The sequence below is a fragment of the Alosa alosa genome, chromosome 13, assembly GCF_017589495.1.
Source record: "Alosa alosa isolate M-15738 ecotype Scorff River chromosome 13, AALO_Geno_1.1, whole genome shotgun sequence".
Lineage (NCBI taxonomy): Eukaryota > Metazoa > Chordata > Actinopteri > Clupeiformes > Clupeidae > Alosa > Alosa alosa.
The window spans coordinates 11,066,624-11,091,192 of record NC_063201.1 but is presented as its reverse complement, the minus strand read 5'-3'; the positions used below and the strand labels follow the sequence as shown (position 1 = coordinate 11,091,192).

At 43.1% G+C, this 24,569-nt stretch overlaps 2 protein-coding genes across 3 annotated transcripts in view; both read left to right on the top strand.

The window, feature by feature from the left end:
• Positions 1-1,786: 1,786 nt before the first annotated feature.
• LOC125306443 (transcription factor E2F3-like) lies at positions 1,787-14,532 on the top strand. Its single transcript, XM_048261828.1, has 7 exons — positions 1,787-2,307; positions 4,621-4,732; positions 5,211-5,436; positions 8,721-8,879; positions 9,696-9,810; positions 10,505-10,640; positions 11,152-14,532. Exons 1-7 carry the CDS (start codon positions 2,035-2,037, stop codon positions 11,403-11,405), a joined length of 1,275 nt encoding a protein of 424 aa, XP_048117785.1. The 5' UTR covers positions 1,787-2,034; the 3' UTR covers positions 11,406-14,532.
• Positions 14,533-15,829: 1,297 nt separating this feature from the next.
• cdkal1 (CDK5 regulatory subunit associated protein 1-like 1) overlaps positions 15,830-24,569 on the top strand; it is a 264,617-nt gene continuing 255,877 nt past the window's right edge. Inside the window, exons 1-3 of one of the 2 annotated variants that reach the window (XM_048261662.1) lie at positions 15,830-15,873; positions 16,425-16,588; positions 21,014-21,126. In XM_048261662.1, the coding sequence (XP_048117619.1) occupies positions 15,868-15,873; positions 16,425-16,588; positions 21,014-21,126 (283 nt within the window). In that variant the 5' untranslated portion in view covers positions 15,830-15,867. Of the gene's footprint in view, positions 15,989-16,424; positions 16,589-21,013; positions 21,127-24,569 lie in introns of both variants that reach the window. The other variant, XM_048261663.1, reaches the window with a different exon arrangement.

The following is a 24,569-nucleotide window of genomic DNA, read 5'->3' as shown; positions in this document are numbered from 1 at the left end:
ACAACGTGCCAGGCCCCTCCCTAGGTTGTTAATTGCCACACCCCTGGTCGCAATGTTTAAAAAATAAACGGGCAAAATACCGAATTAAGCTTTGCGCGGGTGAGTAACGAGCTTTACACCATGCGCTGGAGCCCAAAATACAGCCTATGGTGACATCATGGTAACTTCCTGTCCGGCAGGAGGAAGTTGAACAGTATTTCTAACCAGCATGCATTGCGTTCGACCCAGTATGCATCATTTCTTTTACGGTCTATGAGCATGCATTACATCAAGTCAGATCTGCGCAATGCTGCACGGTCGAATGAGCCTAGTAGCTCACCACAAAATGCACGAGAACCTATTCTCATGACATAATTTTGAAAGGCTAATATTTGAGGAAAGCAGCAAAATGTCTGCCACATTCAACAATGGGGCTACCCCCATTCCTAACAAAGGACATTCCTAACTGCAGGGTGCCAGGCCAAAGTAATGCTGCGACCCCCTGGCATCCCCGCGCCCTCCACTTGGGTGTTTGAGAGGTTATTCCATCCTGACCTTGAACAATTACAATCATAGACAACCGAGCCCTCAGAATATTGCCATACACTCCCAGCTGCTACACACCACAATGATATGACTTAGTTGACAGGTTAAATATCTTTGATGAAAACTGCAGTCAAGTGAAGTGAAGGCTGATATCCTAACTCAACACAGGTCAAAATCTACCTCGCCACCTCCCCATAGCCTGCTCTACCTACTTCACTCCACCAGGCAGGCTTGGGACAGTAGGGCTGACAGGAGACATTCTTCAACTCCATTAAAGGTGCCATGTGTAAGAATTGAGGTAAAAATATCCAAAAAATGAGCTACACGCATCCAAAGAATGAGAAGAAATAAGGTTGATGATGTCATTTAAAAAATGACAAGGTATAGTGCTGCAGAGATATCAACCTGAATTAGCATGCTAAATTACTAGCCACAGCCCGACAGGTGTCATAATACCAGTTTCGGCCATAGATGCGGTATGCGGGCAACAGAACCGCCAGCCAAACTGCAATACACGTTTCTCGGTTGTTACTCTAGGGTAGACCAACTTATTTTCTGGAGGTATACTGCCCCCATCTTTTATGGAATGTGGAGTATGAATTGATTTTTTGGCGGACATTACACATGGCACCTTTAAGAAGCCTGGTCTGGCAAAACTGGTCAGCTTAGGCCCACTATCCTGAGTTGAGGTTCCATGTCCATAGACCTACTACTGCTTTCCAAGACTAGTTGTTTTGTGTTTACCCATGGACATAACAAGGACAATATGGTTTCATGTACAGTCCTCCCCCTCCCCCACTGTTAAATGTCAAGGTGCTGTGTTGCTTGTGTGCTGTTTTGTTGCTGTTTGTAAAATAATTTGAGTTTGGTTTTTACTAAGCTTTCTCATAAACTCTGACTAGTACTTCGGGGACTGTGTGCGTACGTACGTAAGCCTGCTACACATAGAAAAAAAATGAAGAATTGCCCACTCAGCGGACATAATAATAACCTCGTTTTCCCTCGAAAATGTAGATATTTAAGGCGGAGGCATGGACCAAGAGTGGCTTTGGCTCTGGCATGGGCGTTCACAAAGTTCACGCATTTGACCAATGGGAACAGTCCATTTCAGTGTCCCTGTTTCCATTGGTGTTCATTGTGTATACGTATGGCAATAAAGGTGGAGTTTAGAATAAAGATGACCAATCGCATAGACTATGCAAATTTCATTTGAAAATATCCCGGGAAATATGAGTTTCGCGGGAGGGTATTTCGCGCGTAAACCGTATCCTTCATTCATTGTTGGCTTCCTGGAGCCATTTTCAGCTGAAGAGGTTGCGCTCCGCTTCAACCGAACAATCCAAACCATCTGCTGATATGAAGATATTATGTGCGGAGACATGTTAACATATCGGTAGTTAGGACGTTCGTCTAATGGTGGCCGTGAATATTGGCAACGGAATCGCGGCGAATAAGCAGATATAAAGGTCTAAACCAGGGAAGGGACAAAAGGCATTCGAGTCCACAAAGATGAGAAGAGGGATAACATCAGCCACGGAGAAAGTAATTATTACAGGAGTCGGTGGCTCTTCGCTCGATAAAAACGTAGTTTTGACAGCATTATCCGATCGGTTAACATCAACTCTTCCCACTACCACGTATATACATATTATAACCCCGCCGCCCAACATTTCTCAAACCTCAAGTATCTGCTTGTCTGAACCTGCAAATGGCAATTTGTACTCCACTCCCCACGGAGCTTCACTTGGAGCAGGACAGCGACCAACTTTAGGACGTCCACCGGTAATTTCCCCTAAAACTGTCTCAGAGTGACTGGATGCAACGGATGTTTCAGTGCATGTATGCTCATACGCTAACGTTAATACTTTTGTAGCAACTACCGTGGCCATGTTTGCTAGTTAGCTACAGCTCTAGGAACAAGCCTGAACATAACACGATGCCTATCTCTTAGCAATCGATGGTGAACTGTTTGTGTTGGTTTCTACCCCTGTAATTCCAGTAGGCTAGTGCTCTTTATGGAGCAGCTGTGGTAGGTAGCCACCGCTTCAGTCGTTAGTAGCTTATTACCACTAGCTAGAAGTCGCTAGAAGTTATACCCAAGATTGTTGTATTAGCTTGCTAGCTATCTTATTTCAACACCCCAGTGACCAAATAAGGGGTCACACCCGAATGGAAAAGGTCAATGTTGAAGTTGCTGGCCAAACATTTCGGCTAATTTGTATCTAGCTCAGTGTATACACCAGATTCTGACCATGGTACTAAATGGTTGAGGGCTGTGGTTTAGGCTTAAAATGACAGATCAGAAACCACTGTAACGTTATAAACAGGCCTTGCCCGTGTGCAGGTCTGGAGGGGGAAGGGAATAAGCCAGCTCGTTGTTAGCTGCACAGTTAAGCAATAGCCCAGTGCGAAGAACAAGTAACGTTAATCGTCTTAAAGCTCTTATGCTTATGGACACATGAAATTGAATCACTATGGTTGTTCAGTCAGTCACGGTTCTGAACGGTTGGTTGTCGTTTCTAAAGTGTTACTGGGGGAAACACCACATTGTTGCCAAAGGCAGACAAATAAGAACGTTGACGTGCCGCGAGCTCAGTTGTCAATGAAAGGTGAAGCTCGAGCCCACTGCCAGTCGGGCAGCCCACACACCACGCGGCAAGGTGGTGAGGCACGAGCTAGGCCGATATCTTTGTTAGGAAGCTTCACCTCTGATTACTATTACTGTATTGTCGGGAAGCTTTACCTCCGATTGCCATTACGTGTACATCCTTGTAACGTCAATGTTGGTGAACCTTTGATGCCAACAATGAGCAACTAGCCAGCCTGAATTGGCCACCACAAGATACACGAGGAATTCAATGTCCGGTTTACAAGTATATCTGGATTCTAGCTGCAGTGTTAATGGGATGAAATTATGATGACTAATTCAGTCACATTGCCTGCTGGACTTAAGAGTGTTCAAATCAGTAGGGCCATTTATGTTTAGTTCTTAGTACTCAGACAATGACAGAACAGTGTTGAAGCATTAGACTTGAAGTAAACAGCTCTCCCAACAAAGGGATAATGACTTCTAGTTGATAGTGGGCCTTCCATGCAAATGCTGAAGTTAACACCCCCAGTCTGTTGTGAAGGGTGAATGAAAATTGGTCTACATTTGTAAATGCTGTAACAAAAATGGGATTTTCCACTTTCCATATGTGTCCTAGTTCTCATGTTTCAGGATTGTAGCAAGTTTTTTGAAATGATAAATATCCAGATGTTTTTCAGCTGTCCACAATATTGTAGATATGTACAAAAAGGAACATTAGCAGTTAAGACATGAAGAAGGTTGAGACAAAAGTTAACTCTTCAATTTAGAAGTGTTTATTGTAGGCTATCAAATCAATTAAAGTCCTTGTAGGACTATAAACACAATTGTTGTATCATGGGAGAGAAAGGCCACCACCCTTGCTATGGCAAAAAGAGGAAAACCTGAATGACTTCTTGGGTAATGTTTTGTAAGGTCATGTATTTCACGCTGACATCTCTCATAGTTGTAGACCATAAATAGGCTTATCGCCATATAGTGCTAGTTATGGGATTGCCTCAAAGCTTTTGTAAATGAGTAAAGAATGCAGTAGAGCCTGTTGGGCTCACCCCAGGATTGGCCCGCTACTCTTTTGGTACAGAATTCAACCAATCAGAATTTGACACTGGGTTGGTGGTGGTGTTTGCACTTTACAGATGTACTTAATGTTCATTTATTTGTTTTTGGAGAAACTGCTTAGGCTATGCTACAGTTGGAACTGTTACAAAAGTAGGTTGAACCTTTTACAGAATACAGCTTAAGTCTTGTTTTAGGGTAACGTTATGGGTCCCAATCATATGCATGATTTCCAACCCACAATAAGCCTAGTAATGTATGGGATTTGGCCCCATAGCAGTTCTGTACACAAGATGCAATATTTTTTTTGGAGTAGCTGTAAGATGTTATCTTGAGCCATGCGAATATACAACATTCATAAAAAAGGTGTACACACACACACACACACACACACTTTCGCTCACTCGCGCTCTCTGATTATTACTCATACACACTGATTGTGTTCTCCACAGGCGAAGAGGCGGCTGGCGTTGGATGATTCGGATCAGCTCTCTTCCACTCAGCTGGGATCGACTCCTAAGGGCAGAGATGGCCCCTCTCTGGCCAACGTCAGACCCTGCAAAAGTACCTGAGACTTATTGCTTTGTAGCTCTTACATTAAGTGCTTATCCAAGTACCTGTAACCATACAGATTTACATTTAGGCTTTCATCCCAACCTACTTGAAGTACCAATATGCACGTATGTTAGTAGCCTGTGTGTGCTCTCTGCAATCGCAGATATGATTCTGGTGTTTCACCAAAATGAATGAATGAAAAAATGTAACTGAGGGTAAATGGTAAGTCAATTTACAGCCAAATTTGAACAGTTTGTGTATGTATGTGTATATATGCACACACACGTGTGTGTGTGTGTGTGTGTGTGTGTGTGTGTGTGTGTGTGTGTGTGTGTGTGTGTATATATAAACACTCACCATTTGATTAGCACATGGCTGCCATTTGAATGTCATGTATGACCGGAGCGGCTGCAATGTATATGATTTATTAGTTAATATAATGTTATTAGAGTGTTAAATCAATGTGTGTTTCTGAATGTCTGTGCAGCTCCAAAGTCTCCGGCTGATAAGGAGAAGTCGCGGTACGACACGTCCCTGGGTCTCCTGACCAAGAAGTTCCTGCAGCTGCTGAGCCAGTCGCCAGACGGCGTGGTGGACTTGAACTGGGCCGCCGAGACGCTCAGTGTCCAGAAGAGGCGTCTCTACGACATCACAAATGTCCTGGAGGGCGTGCACCTAGTCAAGAAGAAGTCCAAAAACAACATTCAGTGGATGTACGTGAGGCCCTCACAGGGCCAGTTTGCTCTCCGATGCCTGCCCAGCGCTAGTCTGGGTGTATCCCCCTTTTCCACCAGTGTAAACTAGGCACTAGTTCTGGGCTGTTCTGGTTGGGAGTGGGGTCAGCCTTGTTGTAGCGCTTTTTGTGCACTTAACTATCTATTTCGGCAGAAATGCCTGTGCGCAAGGCTTCACGACCCCAACCTTGCTCCAGCGGCGCTATGTATTCACAACACACCACATGATTGGCACAATGTGTTCACATTTCAACCATTTTTGTCATAGTGCTGTTACCAACTAACACCATGTATTTCTATGGAGGAGTTTTTGAGTGCTGTCTCCTCATTAGACATGACCTTGTACTTCCTCAGGTCACTTGTTAGGAATGCTATGCTTTAGGGGTGTGACGATACACTCAGCTCATGAGACGAGATGATGCATGATATTGGCTTCATGAGGACCAGACAATATTTTAACACTATTTTTAAGAAATCTTCAATGATGAAATATATGCCTGGAAAAATAGCATAGACTGACAGTCACAGAATGCAAAACAATCCAGGTGTACAGTATTATCTTAATGTTTTCAAACCGAGTACGAGTATTTACAGGCGTTTACCTGCCGCCACTGATATTTCTACCACAAAAATAATTATTAGGCTAGCATAAAAATGCAATGAATTGGAACTTGTTTCCCCCCCCAATAGGCCTAAGCCTAAAAATAAATAATAATGAGCATCACAAAATATGTAATAGCAGACAATTTTGAAACAAAATGTCACCTCATTTCTTTTCAACAAATTAATCTACAAGACTATTTTGCAGTGCCTCCACATTAGCGTTAACCTAGTCAGTAAAATATATATTGAGTAGACCCTTGTGAAAGTGGTGTGGCTCCTTTAAGAGTGTGACGTCCCTCCCTCCACGGAATTTGATTCACAGGCTGATTTACCTTCACTTGTTAGCTGGTTTGACCCAGACCTGAGTGTTTCCATACCATATATTACTAGCTAACAATTCCTGCTTATAATTTAACCCCAAATGACTTCCCAGGAGCTACTTATTTTTCCAGTAGCAAGTATTGAGCTTCAAGTTCTCAGACAGCCTGTCTGTCTTCAGATCATACATCTCTAACCAGGAAGCACTTAGGAAACACTTCATGAACACAGCTATGAACAAAATCCAAGCACTCACTGAGATTGATTATGGATTGCTTATACACAAGTCTGATGATCAGGGACAAGGGTTTACACGTGTGTGTGTAAGTAATAAAGCTTGGTTTGTGCGAACGTAAGCACAGTGATCAGGGTGAGGAGTGATGCACACCAAGTGTGATGGCTAATTATTAACTCATTGACTTTCCCCAACGGATCCAATTAAAGCCTGTTTGACTCCCAAATTGCTTTGTGAGCTGCACAGGCTACAGATATGTAGCAGTTACTGCATCACAATCTAAATGTTTCAATAGCTTTAGAATATTTTGACAATGCTCTAACACTAGTGTTGAAGTCAGGTCAGAGTAAATCCAAAGTTTTGACAGATGCTATTTCCTGCCTCAGCAGAGAATGTCACTCATCTTCAGTAAGCCTACAATTTCCTGGGTGTAAATGACCGCTGTCATAGAGAAATGTTGTTTAGCCCTTGCAAGAGATCTGTCAATATTTTTCCAGTAGCAAGTATTGAGCTTCAAGTTCTCAGACAGCCTGTCTGTCTTCAGATCATACATCTCTAACCAGGAAGCACTTAGGAAACACTTCATGAACACAGCTATGAACAAAATCCAAGCACTCACTGAGATTGATTATGGATTGCTTATACACAAGTCTGATGATCAGGGACAAGGGTTTGCGTGTGTGTGTAAAAGTAATAAAGCTTGGTTTGTGCTGACGTAAAGCACAGTGATCAGGGTGAGGGGAGTGATGCACACCAAGTGTGATGGCTAATTATTAACTCATTGACTTTCCCCTAACGGATCAATTAAAAGCCTGTTTGACTCCCAAATTGCTTTGTGAGCTGCACAGGCTACAGATATGTAGCAGTTACTGCATCACAATCTAAATGTTTCAATAGCTTTAGAATATTTTGACAATGCTCTAACACTAGTGTTGAAGTCAGGTCAGAGTAAATCCAAAGTTTTGACAGATGCTATTTCCTGCCTCAGCAGAGAATGTCACTCATCTTCAGTAAGCCTACAATTTCCTGGGTGTAAATGACCGCTGTCATAGAGAAATGTTGTTTAGCCCTTGCAAGAGATCTGTCAATATTTTTCCAGTAGCAAGTATTGAGCTTCAAGTTCTCAGACAGCCTGTCTGTCTTCAGATCATACATCTCTAACCAGGAAGCACTTAGGAAACACTTCATGAACACAGCTATGAACAAAATCCAAGCACTCACTGAGATTGATTATGGATTGCTTATACACAAGTCTGATGATCAGGGACAAGGGTTTACACGTGTGTGTGTAAGTAATAAAGCTTGGTTTGTGCGAACGTAAGCACAGTGATCAGGGTGAGGAGTGATGCACACCAAGTGTGATGGCTAATTATTAACTCATTGACTTTCCCCAACGGATCCAATTAAAGCCTGTTTGACTCCCAAATTGCTTTGTGAGCTGCACAGGCTACAGATATGTAGCAGTTACTGCATCACAATCTAAATGTTTCAATAGCTTTAGAATATTTTGACAATGCTCTAACACTAGTGTTGAAGTCAGGTCAGAGTAAATCCAAAGTTTTGACAGATGCTATTTCCTGCCTCAGCAGAGAATGTCACTCATCTTCAGTAAGCCTACAATTTCCTGGGTGTAAATGACCGCTGTCATAGAGAAATGTTGTTTAGCCCTTGCAAGAGATCTGTCAATATTTTGACTCAATGTCTTGAGTGTTTTTGCCTGTCAAACACAACTGTAGAACCCACCCCATCACATGTTTTTCTAGGTTCTTGACGCAACAGGAAGCTTAAATGATAACAGTCGCTGGTGCTGTTGTGTAGCTTGTTAGGTTTAGGCATGCCGTTCAGACGTAGAGCTGTAGACCATGTACTGTCCATCCTCTGAGCTGGCACCTACAGTGAGGTCTGTTGCTTTAATAATAGGCTCTTGAGAACTTTAAATAGATGCAGGCAGGATAAATTGCACATAAGTGGCAGGCTTGGAGCACAGAGCTAGCCTGTGTGTTTGTGTCTTGTTACTTTTTAATTTCTTCTTGGGGACAGCTCTGAGCCTGGCCTGTCCTGACCTGTGTGTGTGTGTGTGTGTATGTTTGTCCTGTCTCTGCTGCAGGGGTTGCAACCTGTCGGAGGCAGGGGGCGTTGGGAACCAGCGGCAGGCCCTGAGCAGCGAGCTGGCCCGACTGCATCAGGAGGAGCTACGGCTGGACCAGCTCATCACCAGCTGCACCCAGGACGCCAAGCTCATGACCGAGGCCCCCGCCAACCAGAAATATCCAGTCAGACCACTAGGTCACGTCTGTGTTCCATTCTGTCTGTGATGCAAACTGCCAGCTGATTGTGATTTTAAGCTGCCAGCTGATTGTGATTTCAAGCTGCCAGCTGATTGTGATGCAAGCTGCCAGCTGATTGCTGCCTCTATAGTCTGCTGTATTCTCTTCTGACAAGTGCACCGCAGGATGTTTCAGAAGCATACCTGCTTCGCTTTAGATTATGTCGCTTGGTTATGTAGTGCTGTAGTATTCAACTCCGGTCTCAAGTCCTCTTCTAGACCCTTTTAAGTCTCTGTCTCAACTCAGTCAAAACAGTGTCTTCGGAGGAAAGACCGTCTCGACTGCTCCAAAATCCAAAAGTCTCGACTAGGCCTTAGTTATTTAAAGTCTTTGTCTTGACACAGAGGTGGTTTCATCCATAGCTGTCAGGACACAGGAGGAGAATAAATAGAGCAGTTCTGTTTGTCTTTCACCATGGTAACAGTAAAGCCTGTTTAGCTTCCTTTTTTATGTCGAACAGAAAGCCATTTAGTAAAATGTGAAGTTTAGGGAAGCAGAAATGCATTCAAATGCTGATTTTTGCAATAACAGGGTAGAGGCTCAAAAACATGACTAATCTAAGGAACATTTCCTACTGGTGTTGAGAGCCAGATGGAAAGAGAAACATTTAGTTACATTTCACTCTGCAAGAGCCGAAGAAACTTTCTTGATTATTTTTGTCACGTCTTTTAAGTGTTGGTGAAGGGTGTGTGTCCCTCAGAGAGTCCAGCGTAGTTGTTTCTCGGTGTTTTTGCGTGTTCCTTAACCTCCACCACGCTGGCCTATGTGACGTATGAAGATCTGCGGCGCTTAAGTGGTCTGAAGGATCAGACTGTCATCGTGGTGAAGGCGCCGCCGGACACCAAGCTCGAGGTGCCTGACCCAGAGCAGGTGAGCGGCACAAGGGAACAAACACGAGTGCTGTATGTGTGTAGACATTAACCCTTAAGGCAGGGGATCACTTTGGACAGCGGCAAGTGTAACGCAACACTCGGACCATAATAAGTTCTATCTCGTTCCTATGGAAACAAACGGTTTGCCTCAACTCCCAATTGAATACGCTCTCATTGCGTTTTGAAAGTTGAACCAAGTTCAACGCTCAGCTTGTTCAACGCTAGTGTTAGACCAGCGTTCCACTGCCGAACCGTAGAGAACAATAGGAAGCCTGCCACTTGCCGCTGGTCAGTGTAATCCCTGCCTAAAGGTGTGGATTTTGAACATTCTAACGCAAGATTTAGTTCTGCAACAATTCAAGGTTCTAAAATTCTATGTTGAATTCAATGAACCCAGAGCCATATCGATAGAGAGTTGCGACTATCTATAAGGCTCTGAATGAACCCAGATATTCTTTAGAACGTTCATTGTCCAACATTCCCGTCACACCGGTGTGATGGTACACCTTTAACAAAGAGAACAGTACTTTTCCAGTCTTTCTCCAAGCTCATTATCCAACATGATGCTACCACAAGCTTGACTGGAGAAGAGAATCTGCTCTTGCATAGCACAATGTTTTGTGTTGGCCTTTTTACCTGTTGTCTTAGTTTCGTATTTGTCTTGTAAAGAAATCTCCCGATTTTGACTCCAGAATTTACAGGTCCACTTGACCAGCACTAAGGGCCCCATCGATGTCTTCCTGTGCCCGGAGGAAAGTGAGACAGACAGCCCTATCAAAGATGGTGGCCAAAGTAGCGCTTCCACAACATTCATGAAGGTGTCAGATGGTAAGTGGTTCTCCGGTGGTTTGGCCTGTGCTTGGTATATGTACATCAAGCCACCAGTGTGTATTTTGACGAGTTTGGAAATATATTTTCAGTTTGAAGCCAGGGCACACTAGAGCTGGGAGCTGAACTTTGGAACCTTTATGGCACCGAGCTGGGTTTTCGTCCAATGTTAATACTTTTATAGTCACAAGCGTGGTTTCAATCCAGCTTTTTAATGTACGTTTTGAGTGAAAATGATTTTGGAAACGTTATGTTATGGTAAAAAAACCTGTTACGGGTCTAACTTGCTTATTAACACAGTGGACGGAAACGCACGCAGATGCACGTATACTTGAATCGAATTTTCATGAATGCTCATAGAATGAGTAAATGAGCTGATGGCTAAACCTAGCTATAGACTTGCTTCTTAGACGTAGTTAAAAAAATGCAGACTAAACTCCCTTTATAAGTACGGCCCATGGTGTTGGACTGATATACCTCAATATCCTGCTATTCCCCTTCTTTCCTGTAGACGGTGACAAAAGGTGCTCATCCCCAGCAGTGGCAGTGACCAACCTATCCCCCATCGACTCGCCCTTCACCAGCCTCCTACTGCAGACGGAGGACCAGAACCCAGCTGCCTCGGACCTTTCCTTCCTCAGCCTTTCCCCCCCACTGCTCCAGGATGACTACCTGCTTGACCCCGACGAGATCGTTGGCATCAGTGACCTCTTCGACACCAACAACCTGGACAAGCTGCCCCTGGACTACCTGCTGTGCAACTGACCACCTGCAGTAGCCCCAGTCTGACAGCGGGGGGCACCAGTTGAGTCGATAGACTCTTGCCGCCTCCTGTCCGTTTGCCAGGTCATCATCACTGCTGACTGCCAGTGGTGTCTCAGTTCCTAAGACCTCTTGGAATCAAATATGATAATTACCACCCAATGCCAATACTAATCCATACCAACCAATTAGCTCTGAAACAGGTGACCAGTGGGCACACCATCATGTTTATAAGAAGACTTCAGGTCAGTGGGTGTCTCTGTTTAGCCTGTTGAGGAGCCCCATTCAGCTGTTTAGCAGAGCCAGGAGCCGGTGCTTGTCTGAGGGAGATAAAGGTCTGACGTTTTATAATTATTATTATTAATATGGAAGTTAATATAAATTATAAAGATAAATTAGAAAGATGGGATAGTGGTGGAGTGTGTGTGTGTGTTGTGTTTTTTGATCAAGTGAGCAGTCCTGCTTTTCCGCGTCTCTTTATGTACAGCTACATATTTGCGCATGTTTGATTTAAGACGAATGCAAAAATCACGAGACCACTGGTCCTTTGTGGTCTCCGCCTGCTCGTAGCCTGGTCACACAGAAGCAGCACAGCAGGTGCACTTCAACTTTCAAATCGGCTCTTTGGCTCCTGCAGGGACTTGCTTGCATGCTTAACGGAAGCGCTCAAACACACTCACACATGCTACATGGCTAGCTTTTCCAGCGCGGATGACCTGTGTTTTAAGGTGAACACTCAGCTGGGTGTTTTTGCAGCTATGGTGCCTTAACCCCTCTGGAGTTCAGGACCAGCAGGACCCTCACCCCCTCAAACGCACACTCACAGATTAATATGTTTACCTGTGTTGCTAGGTAGCGTTGCCAAGCTGCACCCATGGGTGGGCCAGGAGTGCTCCCTTTCTGTGTGTGTGTGTGTGTGTGTGTGTGTGGTATATTGAAATTGGCTCTTGTCTGATGTTTTCTATGTGAAACGGTTGTTTAAAGAAACATTTATTGTCTGAAAGCGAGATGCTTTGTAAAGGTTTGATACAAATGAAAAAAGAAAAAAAAAAAGCAATATTGAAGTATGTGATTACATACTCATGCCTTGTTCACATGTGTACATGTTGCATCAAGAGGACCGACATCATGAGTCATGGAATAATCTCATGTCAAGCTCAGTGTTGAGCAGTTCATAAACGGCTCAGTCAAGATATGTCTTAACCCCACGATGGAAATGTTGTGCCCTCAACTCTTCATTACCCGCCGCCTTTCAAAATGGCTGGACCTCATATTAGGGCGGAGAATGATTTCCTGGAATGATTTCCTGGAATGATTTTACTTAAATGCACTTTATACTGCTTTTGGTCCCAGCAAGGAACTGTACCTGTTTAACCACATGGCCAAAGGAGGAATGCAGGACGACTTCCCTTGCAGGCTCATTTTCTGTCTTTTATGAAGAAACATTTGAAAGGGATTCCCTCAAGACAGAGGGATTTCGAAATATTTGAACTTGCATAATGCTTGTCCATTCTGTCATCTTAGAATTTATTTATGTACCATAAATAAGTAATTTTCTAATATATCTGTCATTTGAAATATACTGCTTTGTCTAAATGAAAGTGTGTGTGCATACTGTATGTATGTGTGTTGACGATTGTGTCTCTTGAAAGCTTTGCTTATATGCTCAGTAAATAAACTAAGCACCAAGTTGAAGTTATTTTGGTCCGCATGTGATATTAACTAGATGGGGGGCCTCTTACGTTTTGATATCCAATGTTTATCATATTCTATCCTACTGGAGCTTGCTGCAGGAGTCGTAGATTTTGACATTGGCCCAACTGCACCTGACTGACCTACACCGGATCATGGCCTTATGGAAGCTTTGACGTTGCTATGCCCTCAGTTTATCCAATGTACAGTATTTGGTGTTAGTTAAAGTCACTTGCATACTTTTATTTTCTCATTGGGAGCAGGGAAACAGATTTGTATGTCTCATTTGTAAGGCTGTACTGATCATGGGCAGGTTCAGTCAGTGTGTGGACTTAGCGATTTAGTTAACAGTAGCTGTAGAGAGACAGGCAGGTGGTTTCTGATCAAAGGTGTTCGTACCGTCTGTCACCATTATGGTACTTGTGCATCCACGTTATTGTGTAGAAATAGTGCCTTCAAAATTCTTTCCTGCCACAGGTGAGCAGTGTGGTACAAAGCAAACCAATGCTGTGTTTTCTCTTGCCTCAATCCTGCAACTGTGATCGGGTTACCAGCTATTGCAGTCATTGTAGCTGATGTTTGTTTCCTGTACTTCAATCAACCACACAGAAAGGAAAAAAAACACCATAATATTGCTGCTATTGCTTTCAGTTTTAATAACTACAATGCTAACATTTAGTTATAGAATGGCTGTGCGTAGAGCTGCATATTAACGGAAAACCTAAACCAAATCCTACCCTTGGAGTGGCCTTCTGGAAAAAAAAAAGTTATTTATTACAACCACAATTGCTGATTCTGTGTTGCAGTAATATATTTTAAAATGCAATCCCTTCTAAGCTTCTGCTCTGAACTCCGATGAATGGATTGAAGGGTTCTGTGTTTTTTTAGGGAAAGCTACAGAGGAACCCACGCCCCTCTTAACCCTTAAAGGTGTAGGTTTTTGAACATTCTAAGTTCCGCAACAATTGAAGGTTCTAAAATTCTATGTTGAATTCAATGAACCCAGATATTCTTTAGAATGTTCATTTCTCAACATTCCCGTCACACCGGTGTGACTACTCCTTTAAGGGTTAATGACAGCCAATATGTAATATACCCAAGTCCCAACTCTCCATGTTGAGGCCAGTCTTAGTTTTCACATGTATTAGTTATGACTCAATCTGGTTGTTAATGCATTGGGGAGGCTAAGAGGACCTAACTGACTGCTGCTTAACTTTGTTCTATGTTCTAAAATGGTGTTCTTCAGCATGAATGATGAGCAGCTTGGGCTGAGAGTAGAGTTGATGAGATGAATGTTACATAGTTATTTGAAGACCATGTCAAAAGAGTTTTGCATTTTTGATGTGAGTGCATGTGGGGAATTCACCCATAAATGCTCCTGTATTTCATGTTTTATAGAAATGTGTGTATTTAAGAGTTATGTATTTTATATTCACTGTCATCAACCATTAAAGGACAATTCTACAGAAAATAAATGCGAGTTTTGTTCACATTGAGTGAAATTCACTGCTGTTTTTGAAAAATTATCTCTAAGGCGATTGTCATAATTCCCCTCCATTGCATTACATTCCTCATTTTTCACCTTTGATCTTCCAGATTGCAAGTTGGTGAGACTAAATACAAGGAAGTTTATTGTCACATGCATATAGTTACTGGGTGTAAGAAATGCAGTGAAATTATGTCTGGTGTCAGCCTATTTGTGCATTTCTTGGGGTGGGGGGGTAAAAAGTGCAGTAGAAGAGGGGTTTAGTAGATTAAGTGGCAAGGGCTGCATAAGAAAGTTGGGAGAGGATTAGGATTGGGGGGGGGGGGCACCAACAAGGAGCACCCAAGAGCAACAGGGGCAAGGAAAAACTCCCTTACTAAGAAAGAAACCTTGGGCAGATCCACGGCTCAAGGGGCTAACCCAACTGCCAGGGGTCTTGGTGTGTGTGTTGGGGGGATGACAAGGGAGATGGGATAGTGTGCTGTATATGTGGGGAGAGGGCATTGTGCAATATGTGTGTTGGAGAAGCTTCCTGATGAAATAATGTGCTGTGTATGTAGGGGAGGGGGGGGGGTGTACTGCACGTATGGTAAAGGGACTTACTATTGCAAGAAGAACACTTATGATAATGCAACAGGCCAGCAGTGTCCTTTCATCATCATCATCATCATCATCATCATCATTGTCATGGGCGGATTATGAACTTTCGGGCCCCTGGGTCCCCCCCCAGAATTTTTTTAATTTGTTTGATGTGATTTCCTGTATTCTGGTGCATTAACGGAATGCCTACATTCTGATTTGTTGATATTGAGGCAATGATTCCATGCAAAGGCTTGGGCTTCAGGGCCCCCTGACCCCTTGGGCCCCTGCAGTAATCCATCCCTGTCCATTGTGGTGGGTGTTCTTATCATTTTGCCTTTAACCATACTATTAAAATTGGAATACATTATTTGTCGATTCAGACAAACTTTTACCTGGTCCCAGAACAGGTTGCAGTAGGCTACATTCAGAAAACGTGAAATTCAACAGTGGATGGTCCACTACTTTTAGGACAGGTTGCTCATTTTTCACTCGTCTTGCAGGGTAGACCACACTGGCTTTTTAAAGCTTCACATTTACAAATAATCTTGGCCAATGTAAAATACAAATTATTTTTGATATTAATGATAATATGATCTAGTACAAGAGAAGAGCTCTTCGATGTATGGCAGAACGAAACGCCTTCAGGATTACTTTTGTCCCATTTAGTGAGCTGTAGTTCCCACGAGGTCATAGGTTGTTTTCAGTATGGCGGTGAGTTAGCCCAAATGTGTTAGCTCAAGAAAGTTTGGATCTTTAAATCAGGAATATCAACCTTTTGACGTTAATCCAGGCAGTTTTGGAGAACAGAACATCACTTGTAATACCAGTAAGAGTTATAACGCTGGCTTTTATCGCCATATCTATATAGATAACAACACGTGGGCCATTTCTGGCGGCTATGCTAATCCACAACACATGAAGTTGTCAAACTTCAAGCCATGCTGTAACGTTTGTAAGAGTAAACAGGCATGCTGCTGTTTTATTTGAGCTATTAACAGTTGTTTGCGTGCTGTACGGGTTTTAACGTCAACTAATGCCACCACAGTTACCAAATGTTGGTGGTTATTTTCATTCAGGAGAAACATACTTTGCTTTGAGGCAACGCTAATTAGATACCTGTGTCATAACATCAGCACAGTAGGATTTTTAGCTGCGGTACAATGCTTGATTAAGTAGGATGTGCCATGACAAAAAAGCATCATGTTCTGGTTTGCTGGTAGGTAGGTTTGATTGTTGTCTGTGGTTTGATCTTGTACCTGCAGACCATGCCATCGGCTTGTGACCCAACCATCGATGACATCGAGGACATGGTGTCCGCACAAGACCCTACACCACACGAGCGTCAGTACGCCAGGAAAAGCATCGTCCCACGCTCCCGGAGACGCAAGTTGGACCAGCAGACAACGGAAGAATTGCAGACAGACAGGTAAGCAAGTGACAGGTGATCAACCGTGAGTTTAAAAGGCAATGCTTTGTAACTTTGTGGACGTAGCTTTAAATGCATCCAAACACTTCTTCCACTATATGGGACTGATTACTTTGTTGAATCCGAGTCAGTGGTTGTTTTAGTGTAAATCTACACATAGCATGTGCAGCTTCAGCCTACAGTATTATTATCTAGTAGTTGATTAACTTCGGATGTTTGAGAGGGTGATTTGTTTCTAGTGTTGATCCGCCTCCTCCTTAGTGCATGTTAGATGTGTTGGGTTGTAAGAAGCGTTAGGAGAGAGGAGATAGAGTTGGGGTTTCAACAGCTTGTTGAAATTAGAGGGGGACGCCCCTGCTCTGGTAACACTTGGTAGATCGTTCCACCATCAGGGAACTACAAATGTGTGTGTGTGTGTGTGTAGGGGTGGCAGTGCCAGAAGATGTTCCTTTAAGAACGTAAAGGCTGAGGGGTAACGTAAGCCTTCATGAGGGCATTTAAGTAGGTGGGACAGTGGCATGCGGTGGGGTCAGTGCCAGAGTAGGCAGTGTGCATTGACAGTGTGCCTATGTCTACGAGACAGGGGGAATGGAGCATCACCTGTCACATGTCCGTCAACAGCACATACAGTGTGTAGGCCTAGCCAATAAGACTAACCCACATTAATGATGATGGCCTGCATGGAAAATATCAACTTAACTAGGCTTTAAAAGAAACTAGGCTTTGAAAGTTATTCTTTACAGTCAATACGTTTCCAACATGAATCACAAGTTTTACCTTGTGCTTGCTGTAAAACTAGTAGTCCTATGTTATCCCAATGGGAGCATCACAGCACTTCCCAGTGTGTAAAACTAGTAGTCCTATGTTATCCCAATGGGAGCATCACAGCACTTCCCAGTGTGTAAAACTAGTAGTCCTATGTTATCCCAATGGGAGCATCATAGCATTTCCCAGTGTGTCGAGTCGACTATGGGCTTCACATCTTTACATTGCTGTATGTTTGTCTTTTACGCTGACTACTTTTAAATGCCTACATCTTCAGTAGCCGTGCAAGAAAACATAGCCTACTCGTGCCTACTAAGTTTGCCTTTAGGCTATGCCAGGCCCAAGACGGTTGCAACATTTCAGCCTAAACATTTCTCTGCAATGTCAGGATGTTAGCGTCTTTGGTTCTTTGGAAAAAATGTAGCAGGCCATATTGCTCAGGTTCAGGACAAGAGCCAATGCTAAGTAGTTCACATGGGAAAGGACTGTCAAATTAATTGGGAAAAGCTTACAAATGACCAGTCAGTGCGTGCGGGGGACAGGATGATAGACCACCTCAACAACATGCGCAAAGTCCAAAATTCACTCAGCGTTAAGTCAATGAAGGGAAAAGCAGAGCCTTTCCGTTCATTGAAAACGAAAGCACTGGTTTTATGTATAATGGAAATGTTTAAGGAGTTTTAAAACAAATAGTCACATATTTAACACACAATGCTATGAAAATATGCATTCATGAAAATATGCATTTATCTATTGTTATCCAAAATGGATTTTAATTGCTCTCTATTGATTGATTAGCATAAATCACAGGGTAAGCACTGCCTACCCTGCCCACACGTCACTGAGGTGGGAGCAGACCCAGCTATCACTTTGTAAGTAAGCATTAGTGACTTGCATTTGATGCGTGTAGCTAAGGGTAGCCAGTGGAGCTCAGAGAACAGTGGGGTAATGTGTGCCCTTTTTGGATGATTGAGAACCATGCTGCTGCGTTCTGGACCATCTGTAGTGGTTTCATTGCACAAGTCGGTAGGTTCATGAGGAGGCCGTTGTACTAGTCGAAGTGAGAGACTAGCTTGGGTTGTGCCAAGGGTGCCGTGTGAGGTTAAGTACATGTTTCTTATACTTACTAGTGTGAAGCGACACGGCCGGGTGACAGAGGCTACATGGTCAGCCAAGGTTATCTGGTTATCAATCACAAGGAGCAAGAGACAAGGAGTCAATTTTGAAGTCTATTTAGATGTGGTGATCTATAGTTTGTTCGGTTAGTTTGTAGAGAAGTTTAGTTGGAGGTAGCTTCTAGTGTTCCTTCATCCAAGCGGATATGGGGCAGCCGTAGCCCACTGGTTAGCACTCTGGACTTGTAACCGGAGGGTTGCCGGTTTGAGCCCCGACCAGTGGGCCGTGGCTGAAGTGCCCTTGAGCAAGGCACCTAACCCCTCACTGCTCCCCGAGCGCCGCCGTTGTAGCAGGCAGCTCACTGCTCCGGGATTAGTGTGTGCTTCACCTCACTGTGTGTTCACTGTGTGCTGTTTGTGTTTCACTAATTCACCGATTGGGTTAAATGCAGAGACCAAGTTTCCCTCACGAGATCAAAAAAGTATATATACTATACTATACTATACTATACTATATGTCAGAAAAATAATCTGACATCTGCTCTGTAGTGTCATCAGGCGGGAAAGACAGATATGGTTGGGGATCATCTAGGGATGTAACAGTATGAAAATGTAACCTCAAAATTATCACGGTTTTCGGTATTATCACAGTATTTCTAAAAGTGTGTTCAATATGTTCAGAAAGCACTGATAGGCCTACACAAGCTGAAATAGTTTCAAAAAGTGTTCATGTTTAATTGGCTATGTGCTTATAGCTTAACTTACCCTACCATAACTTGGAGTTTGCTATTTCTGTTATTTGGATGCAATGAGTGAGAACAAAGTAAGAGTTCAAAATAAAACTTTAGGCTACTGTATTCTCTTAAAAACGTGAGTGGAATGGATTTAATGTGGACGCGAACATAAAAAGACGCAGAGTGGCTACATGATGCAGTGCACACTTTGCGGTGAAAAAGTTCCGCCTTTTAAAATCAGGTGTAGCCTAATCCAAATCGTAGTTAAAACCATAGATTAGACAACAGAATCAGTAGGGTACCAGTTTTGTTCCATTGTACCAGGCCTACTGTATGTCAAAAGCAGGCTCGGATGAAGCTGGGAAGGATTAAACACACGGTTTCCACATCGCGGTAATCAACAGTGATAATCATGATGTTTGAAATGAAAACGGTATTTATTATCAATATCAACATTTATCAATATCAACATTTTTATCGCGGTTTACCATTATACCGGTAATCGTTACATCTCTAGTATCATCTGCATAGCAGTGGATAATCGGGGCCCACGGAGTTGGTGTAGATGGCAAAGAGAAGGGGCCCCAGCACAGAGTCTTGGGGCAGCCCTGTGGCGAGGCAGTGAGATGTGGATGTTTGTCCTATCCATGACACATTGATTGATTGCCCAGTGAGGTAGGATTCAGACCAGGAGTGCACTTTGCCTGTAATACCCATGTTTGGGACAATGGACCGTAGGAAGTTGTGGTTGACCATGTCGAAAGCTGCTGCTAAGTTGAGTAAGAGGGGTACAGAGCTCTGGCTGATTTGAACACTTTTGCCACAGACAACAGAGCAGTTTCGGTGGAGTGGCCACTTTTAAAGTCGCACTGATTAGGATCAAGGAGTTCATTCCGGGGAATTCTGTGAACTGTTTGGAAACCGCCCTTTCCATAGCTTTGGGAAGGAATGGGAGGAGCAAGACAAGAATATGATATATATATATATATATATATATATATATATATATATATATATATATATATATATATAGATATATAGATATATATATATATATATATAGATATATATAGATATATATAGATATATATATAGATATATATGTATATTACCGGTATATCTGATATCACTAACAATCTAAGGCTAATGAAAGGTGATGCATCACAGAGCTTAATCCAGGTAGTCTACTTATTCAAACAGGCTTTGGCGCCATCTTGTGTCAGAAATTAATGTACCTGTTTTCCTCTAGACAGCGAAGGACCTGAATGGCGTTTTTGATGACTAACCTACATGTTTTTTTTTTTTACCTTTACCTTTTACCCTATCGTCACATAACCTCATAACATGACGAACGGCACTTCTGCCATTGTCTGAGCGGCCCTCTATAAGCAATTACCCACCTAGCAACTTTCTGTGTTCGGGTAGGAACACTGCCCATCCCACCTCCCTCCGAATTCGAAATGGAAAAAGCTGCTATGCTACAGGAATTTGGAGATAATTTTCTACAGACAGCTGTTGGTGCTTTCCCTGTACATTATATATGAGTTATTTTCATACTTTGTTGCAAAAGACGCATATTTAGTTTGTTTATTATTGCACTTCTCATGTGTAGGGGGACCCCAAGAGCAAATCTTCTTTAGTGCTGTTTTAAACTACTAAAGAGTAGAAGTCTTAAAAAAATGCTCAGATTTGGAAAAGGCAAATATTTGAGAAAAGGGAAAACACCCCTCTAAATGTCAAAACAAACCTTTGACCTAACCCTCCTTCTCTGTGCCGACCCTTGACCTTTGACCCCATTGTGCCCTTTGCAGCCTGATCCCCGGCACGCAGAAGATCTGGATGCGGACATGGGGCTGCTCACACAACAGCTCAGACGGGGAGTACATGGCAGGCCAGCTGGCAGCCAGCGGCTACAAGATGACAGGTGAGCTTTCAGCTTCTCACAGGTACACTCACCTGTCCACAACAGGTGTCCAGTGCAGCACAGATATCTATTGAGGTGATTTTTTTATTTTCCAAAGGGAAAATTACAAGACAGGTAAGTTCACCTGTCCACAGGTGGGATCGTGTAGTACATACACAAAGACTTTAAAGCACAAAGTTGGACTTTAAAGATGAGTGCACTGGCTACTGTCTTCAGATAAGCTGTAGGTGGAGAGACTGATGAAAGACTGTGTGCAATTGTTGTTTAAGGCTGCGGAAACCATTCCACATATTCCTAACAACCTAACTACACCGGTTGTGAAACCTAAGCATTCTATTTGCGGAGCATTAAAATAGTTTCAGAAGACTGGTCTAATCGCTCTCTTGCATATGGTGTAGCCAGTTCCGTTGATTATAGTGGATTGCTGGTGCACACACTCTGAGAGCCGAACACTTCACACACACTTCACACTTCATGTTGAGCACCCAGTGTAGCCCCGCCGTATGTGGTGGTGTTTTGCACAAGACACCACTGGTTGGTGCTTGATCTAAACGCTTGATTATTTTTCTGCTGGTTTGTTTAATGTGGCCAGGTGTTTGTCTGTATGTCAAACTGCCTATTCTGTGGAGGACCACTCAAGTAAGAATTATGAAGGTGCTGTGGCAGGAATGTGGGCTCGATCAATGGTCATTTCACAATTCTACTCCCTCTTCTCACACTAACTTCCTGTCAATGTCTACTCCCTCTTCTCATATTCTCTCTCCTGTGGACACGTAGCTGGTTACTCAGATGCTCTAGCTACACTGAAATAAACATTGTCAACTGCTGAGGATTTTGCTGATGAAGAACCGGTGCGAGATGCACATAAGAGTTGCACTGGCTTGTTTGAACCCTGAGTAGGCTATGCCAAGTTTGAATTTCCAAGATGGCTATGCCCATTAACTATAAATGAGAGCTGTAGATATGCTCTGTTTAATAGCAGTTCTGTCTATTTGTGTCTCTTTAAATCAGTTGTAGGAACAATAGTGTCCAACCTCTATCTGTCATTATGTTGCTACGGAAGTTGTTTGTGTAAATACTGTGTTGATATGAGGTTTGTTTGTGTAATGCTGTTACAAACTAGTATTGATATATCTGGTAACAATCGCTAACGACAGACAATTGTCAACAAATGTTAGCATCTTGTTCTTACGACTTGTTAGCAACTGGAATGCATTCAACTCGTTTTTACTCTGATGTGGTGTCTTTCCCAGTCATCAGTTACCACTTAAAAGACAAATAGAAAGCAGCATCAGATGTGTCTCTGGCCTGTCCCCTGGTCTGTTGCAGTCATGGTTAGGTTTTAGAGAGAGATATGGACTTTTGATATGAACTTTCAAAACACTTTTATTGAACCATTGTACGGATCTATAGAACATTGAAATGCAACCAACTCATCAGCAAGGGAGAGATCGGGGCCGTATTCACAAAGAATTTTAAGGCTAAAAGTAGCTCCTAACTGGCGAATTTAGGAGAAATTGGCGTGTCACTTGTAACTTTAGGACTCCTCCTAATTTTTCTGACTAAGAGTAATTCACAAAGCATTTTATCCTTAAAAGTAGCACCTAAGTCTTCTGGGATGGCTCAGAAAAAGTCGAGAGGATTCCTAACTCACCTGACCTATACACAAAGAATCCTAAGTTGCTTTTTGTGGCATTTCACGTCGCGATGTTTTGAAATGCACTTGTGATTACAGGAGCTCTTAATCACGAGGGAATAAATGTGCATTGTAACTAAGGGATGCAATAACGCCACCAACAACATCCAAAACCATTCATTGCATGTAAACTAAATGCAACGTTTAATTTCATTCAAATTGTTTCTCCTTTTTGAAAACGTACGTATCGTCATAGAGATTCATTTAAAACATGTTGCAAAGATACTGCATCAATCCGTAGTGTATTTCATTATGCTACTAGGCTATTTGCTTTGTCTTACTCTTTATTCATTTAGGCTATTTATTCATCATCTTCCATCCTTTGCCGTACTTGTGTAGTGCAAAGACCTGTCACCTGTCACTCATCATCTTCCATCCTTTTCAGTACTTGTGTAGTGCACACATTCTCACCAGCAAAGACCGGTCACCTGTCACTCATCATCGTAGGGGAGGTTTCTGCCCTCATTCCCGCGTTATAATCATCAGCCAATCAAGGTGGTCACTTCAGTCAAGCTTGTGCATGAGTAATGACGTCAACCATAGCAAAGGAGCTCTTATCTTATCTTAGGAGTTGTCATTTTCCCTTACTAAGAGTAGGTCTGTCCGGCTTTGTGAATAGGTTTTAAGAGAAAACTCTTAGCTAAAAACTTTCAGCGTGATTTAGGAGTACTCCTAGTGGTAAGATAAAATGCTTCGTGAATATAGTCAGAAAAGACCAATGTTATCTGTAACTTGAGAGCAAGAGGTGGGTAGACTTGAAGCAGTCTGTGTGTGGGTGTGTATGTTTGGGTGTGTGTGTGACCACGGTGATAATGTGTGGGTGTGAGAGGGAGATGGGTTTAGGCAAGTAGAAGATCCTGTGGTTCTGAATCCCCCCTAGTACTCTGGCTCATCTCAACTGTCTGGGAGCCATGCAAACCACATGCAAAGCAGATGGTGATGGTGTGTGTGTGTGTGTGTGTGTGTGTGTGTGTGTGTGTGTGTGTGTGTGTGTGTGTGTGTGTGTAGGGGAGAAGTGAGGGTTGAGGAGGAGGACCGGAAGAGGAGAGCTGGAGAACAGAATGAGAGGAGGAAGAGGAGAGGAGTGAAGGAGGAGAGGAGTTGAGGTAAAGAACAAAAGGAGGAATAGAGGACAGGACTGGAAAGGAGGTGAGAAGGAGGAAGAGGAGAGGAGGAGGGGTGAGGAGGAGGAAAAGGAGGAAGAGGAGTTGAGATGATGAGAAGGAGAGGAGAGGAAGTAGAGAGAAGAGGAGAGGAGAATGAGGAGAAGGAGGAGAGGAGAGGAAAGGAGAGGAGGTGCAGAGAAGGTAGGCAGTAGTGTACGTAGTAGCGTAGCATGGCAGTGGGTACAGCAGGAAGCAGCCCTATAAAACTGGCTCCTAATTGCCCCTCATTCACACAGCTGTAATTTTCCCTTTAGCAAGCAGAGGCAGGCATGGGTGTCACCCGGGACTCAACTCTCACTCTTTAACCCCGTCTCATCTTTTACTCTCATCTCTTTCTTACTTTTTCTCCATTCATCCATATTTTCAATCCATTCCTGTCTTTTCTTCCTATTCTCTCTCTCTCTCTCTCTCTCTCTCTCTCTCTCTCTCTCTCTCTCTCTCTCTCTCTCTCTCTCTCTCTCTCTCTCTCTCTCTCTCTCTCTCTCTCACACTCTCTGTGTCTGTCTGTCTGTTTACTGTTGCAGGGGAAGTGTATGGTGTGTGGAGCCTAATTGCTCCACCGCTGTTGTTTGCTGGGTGTG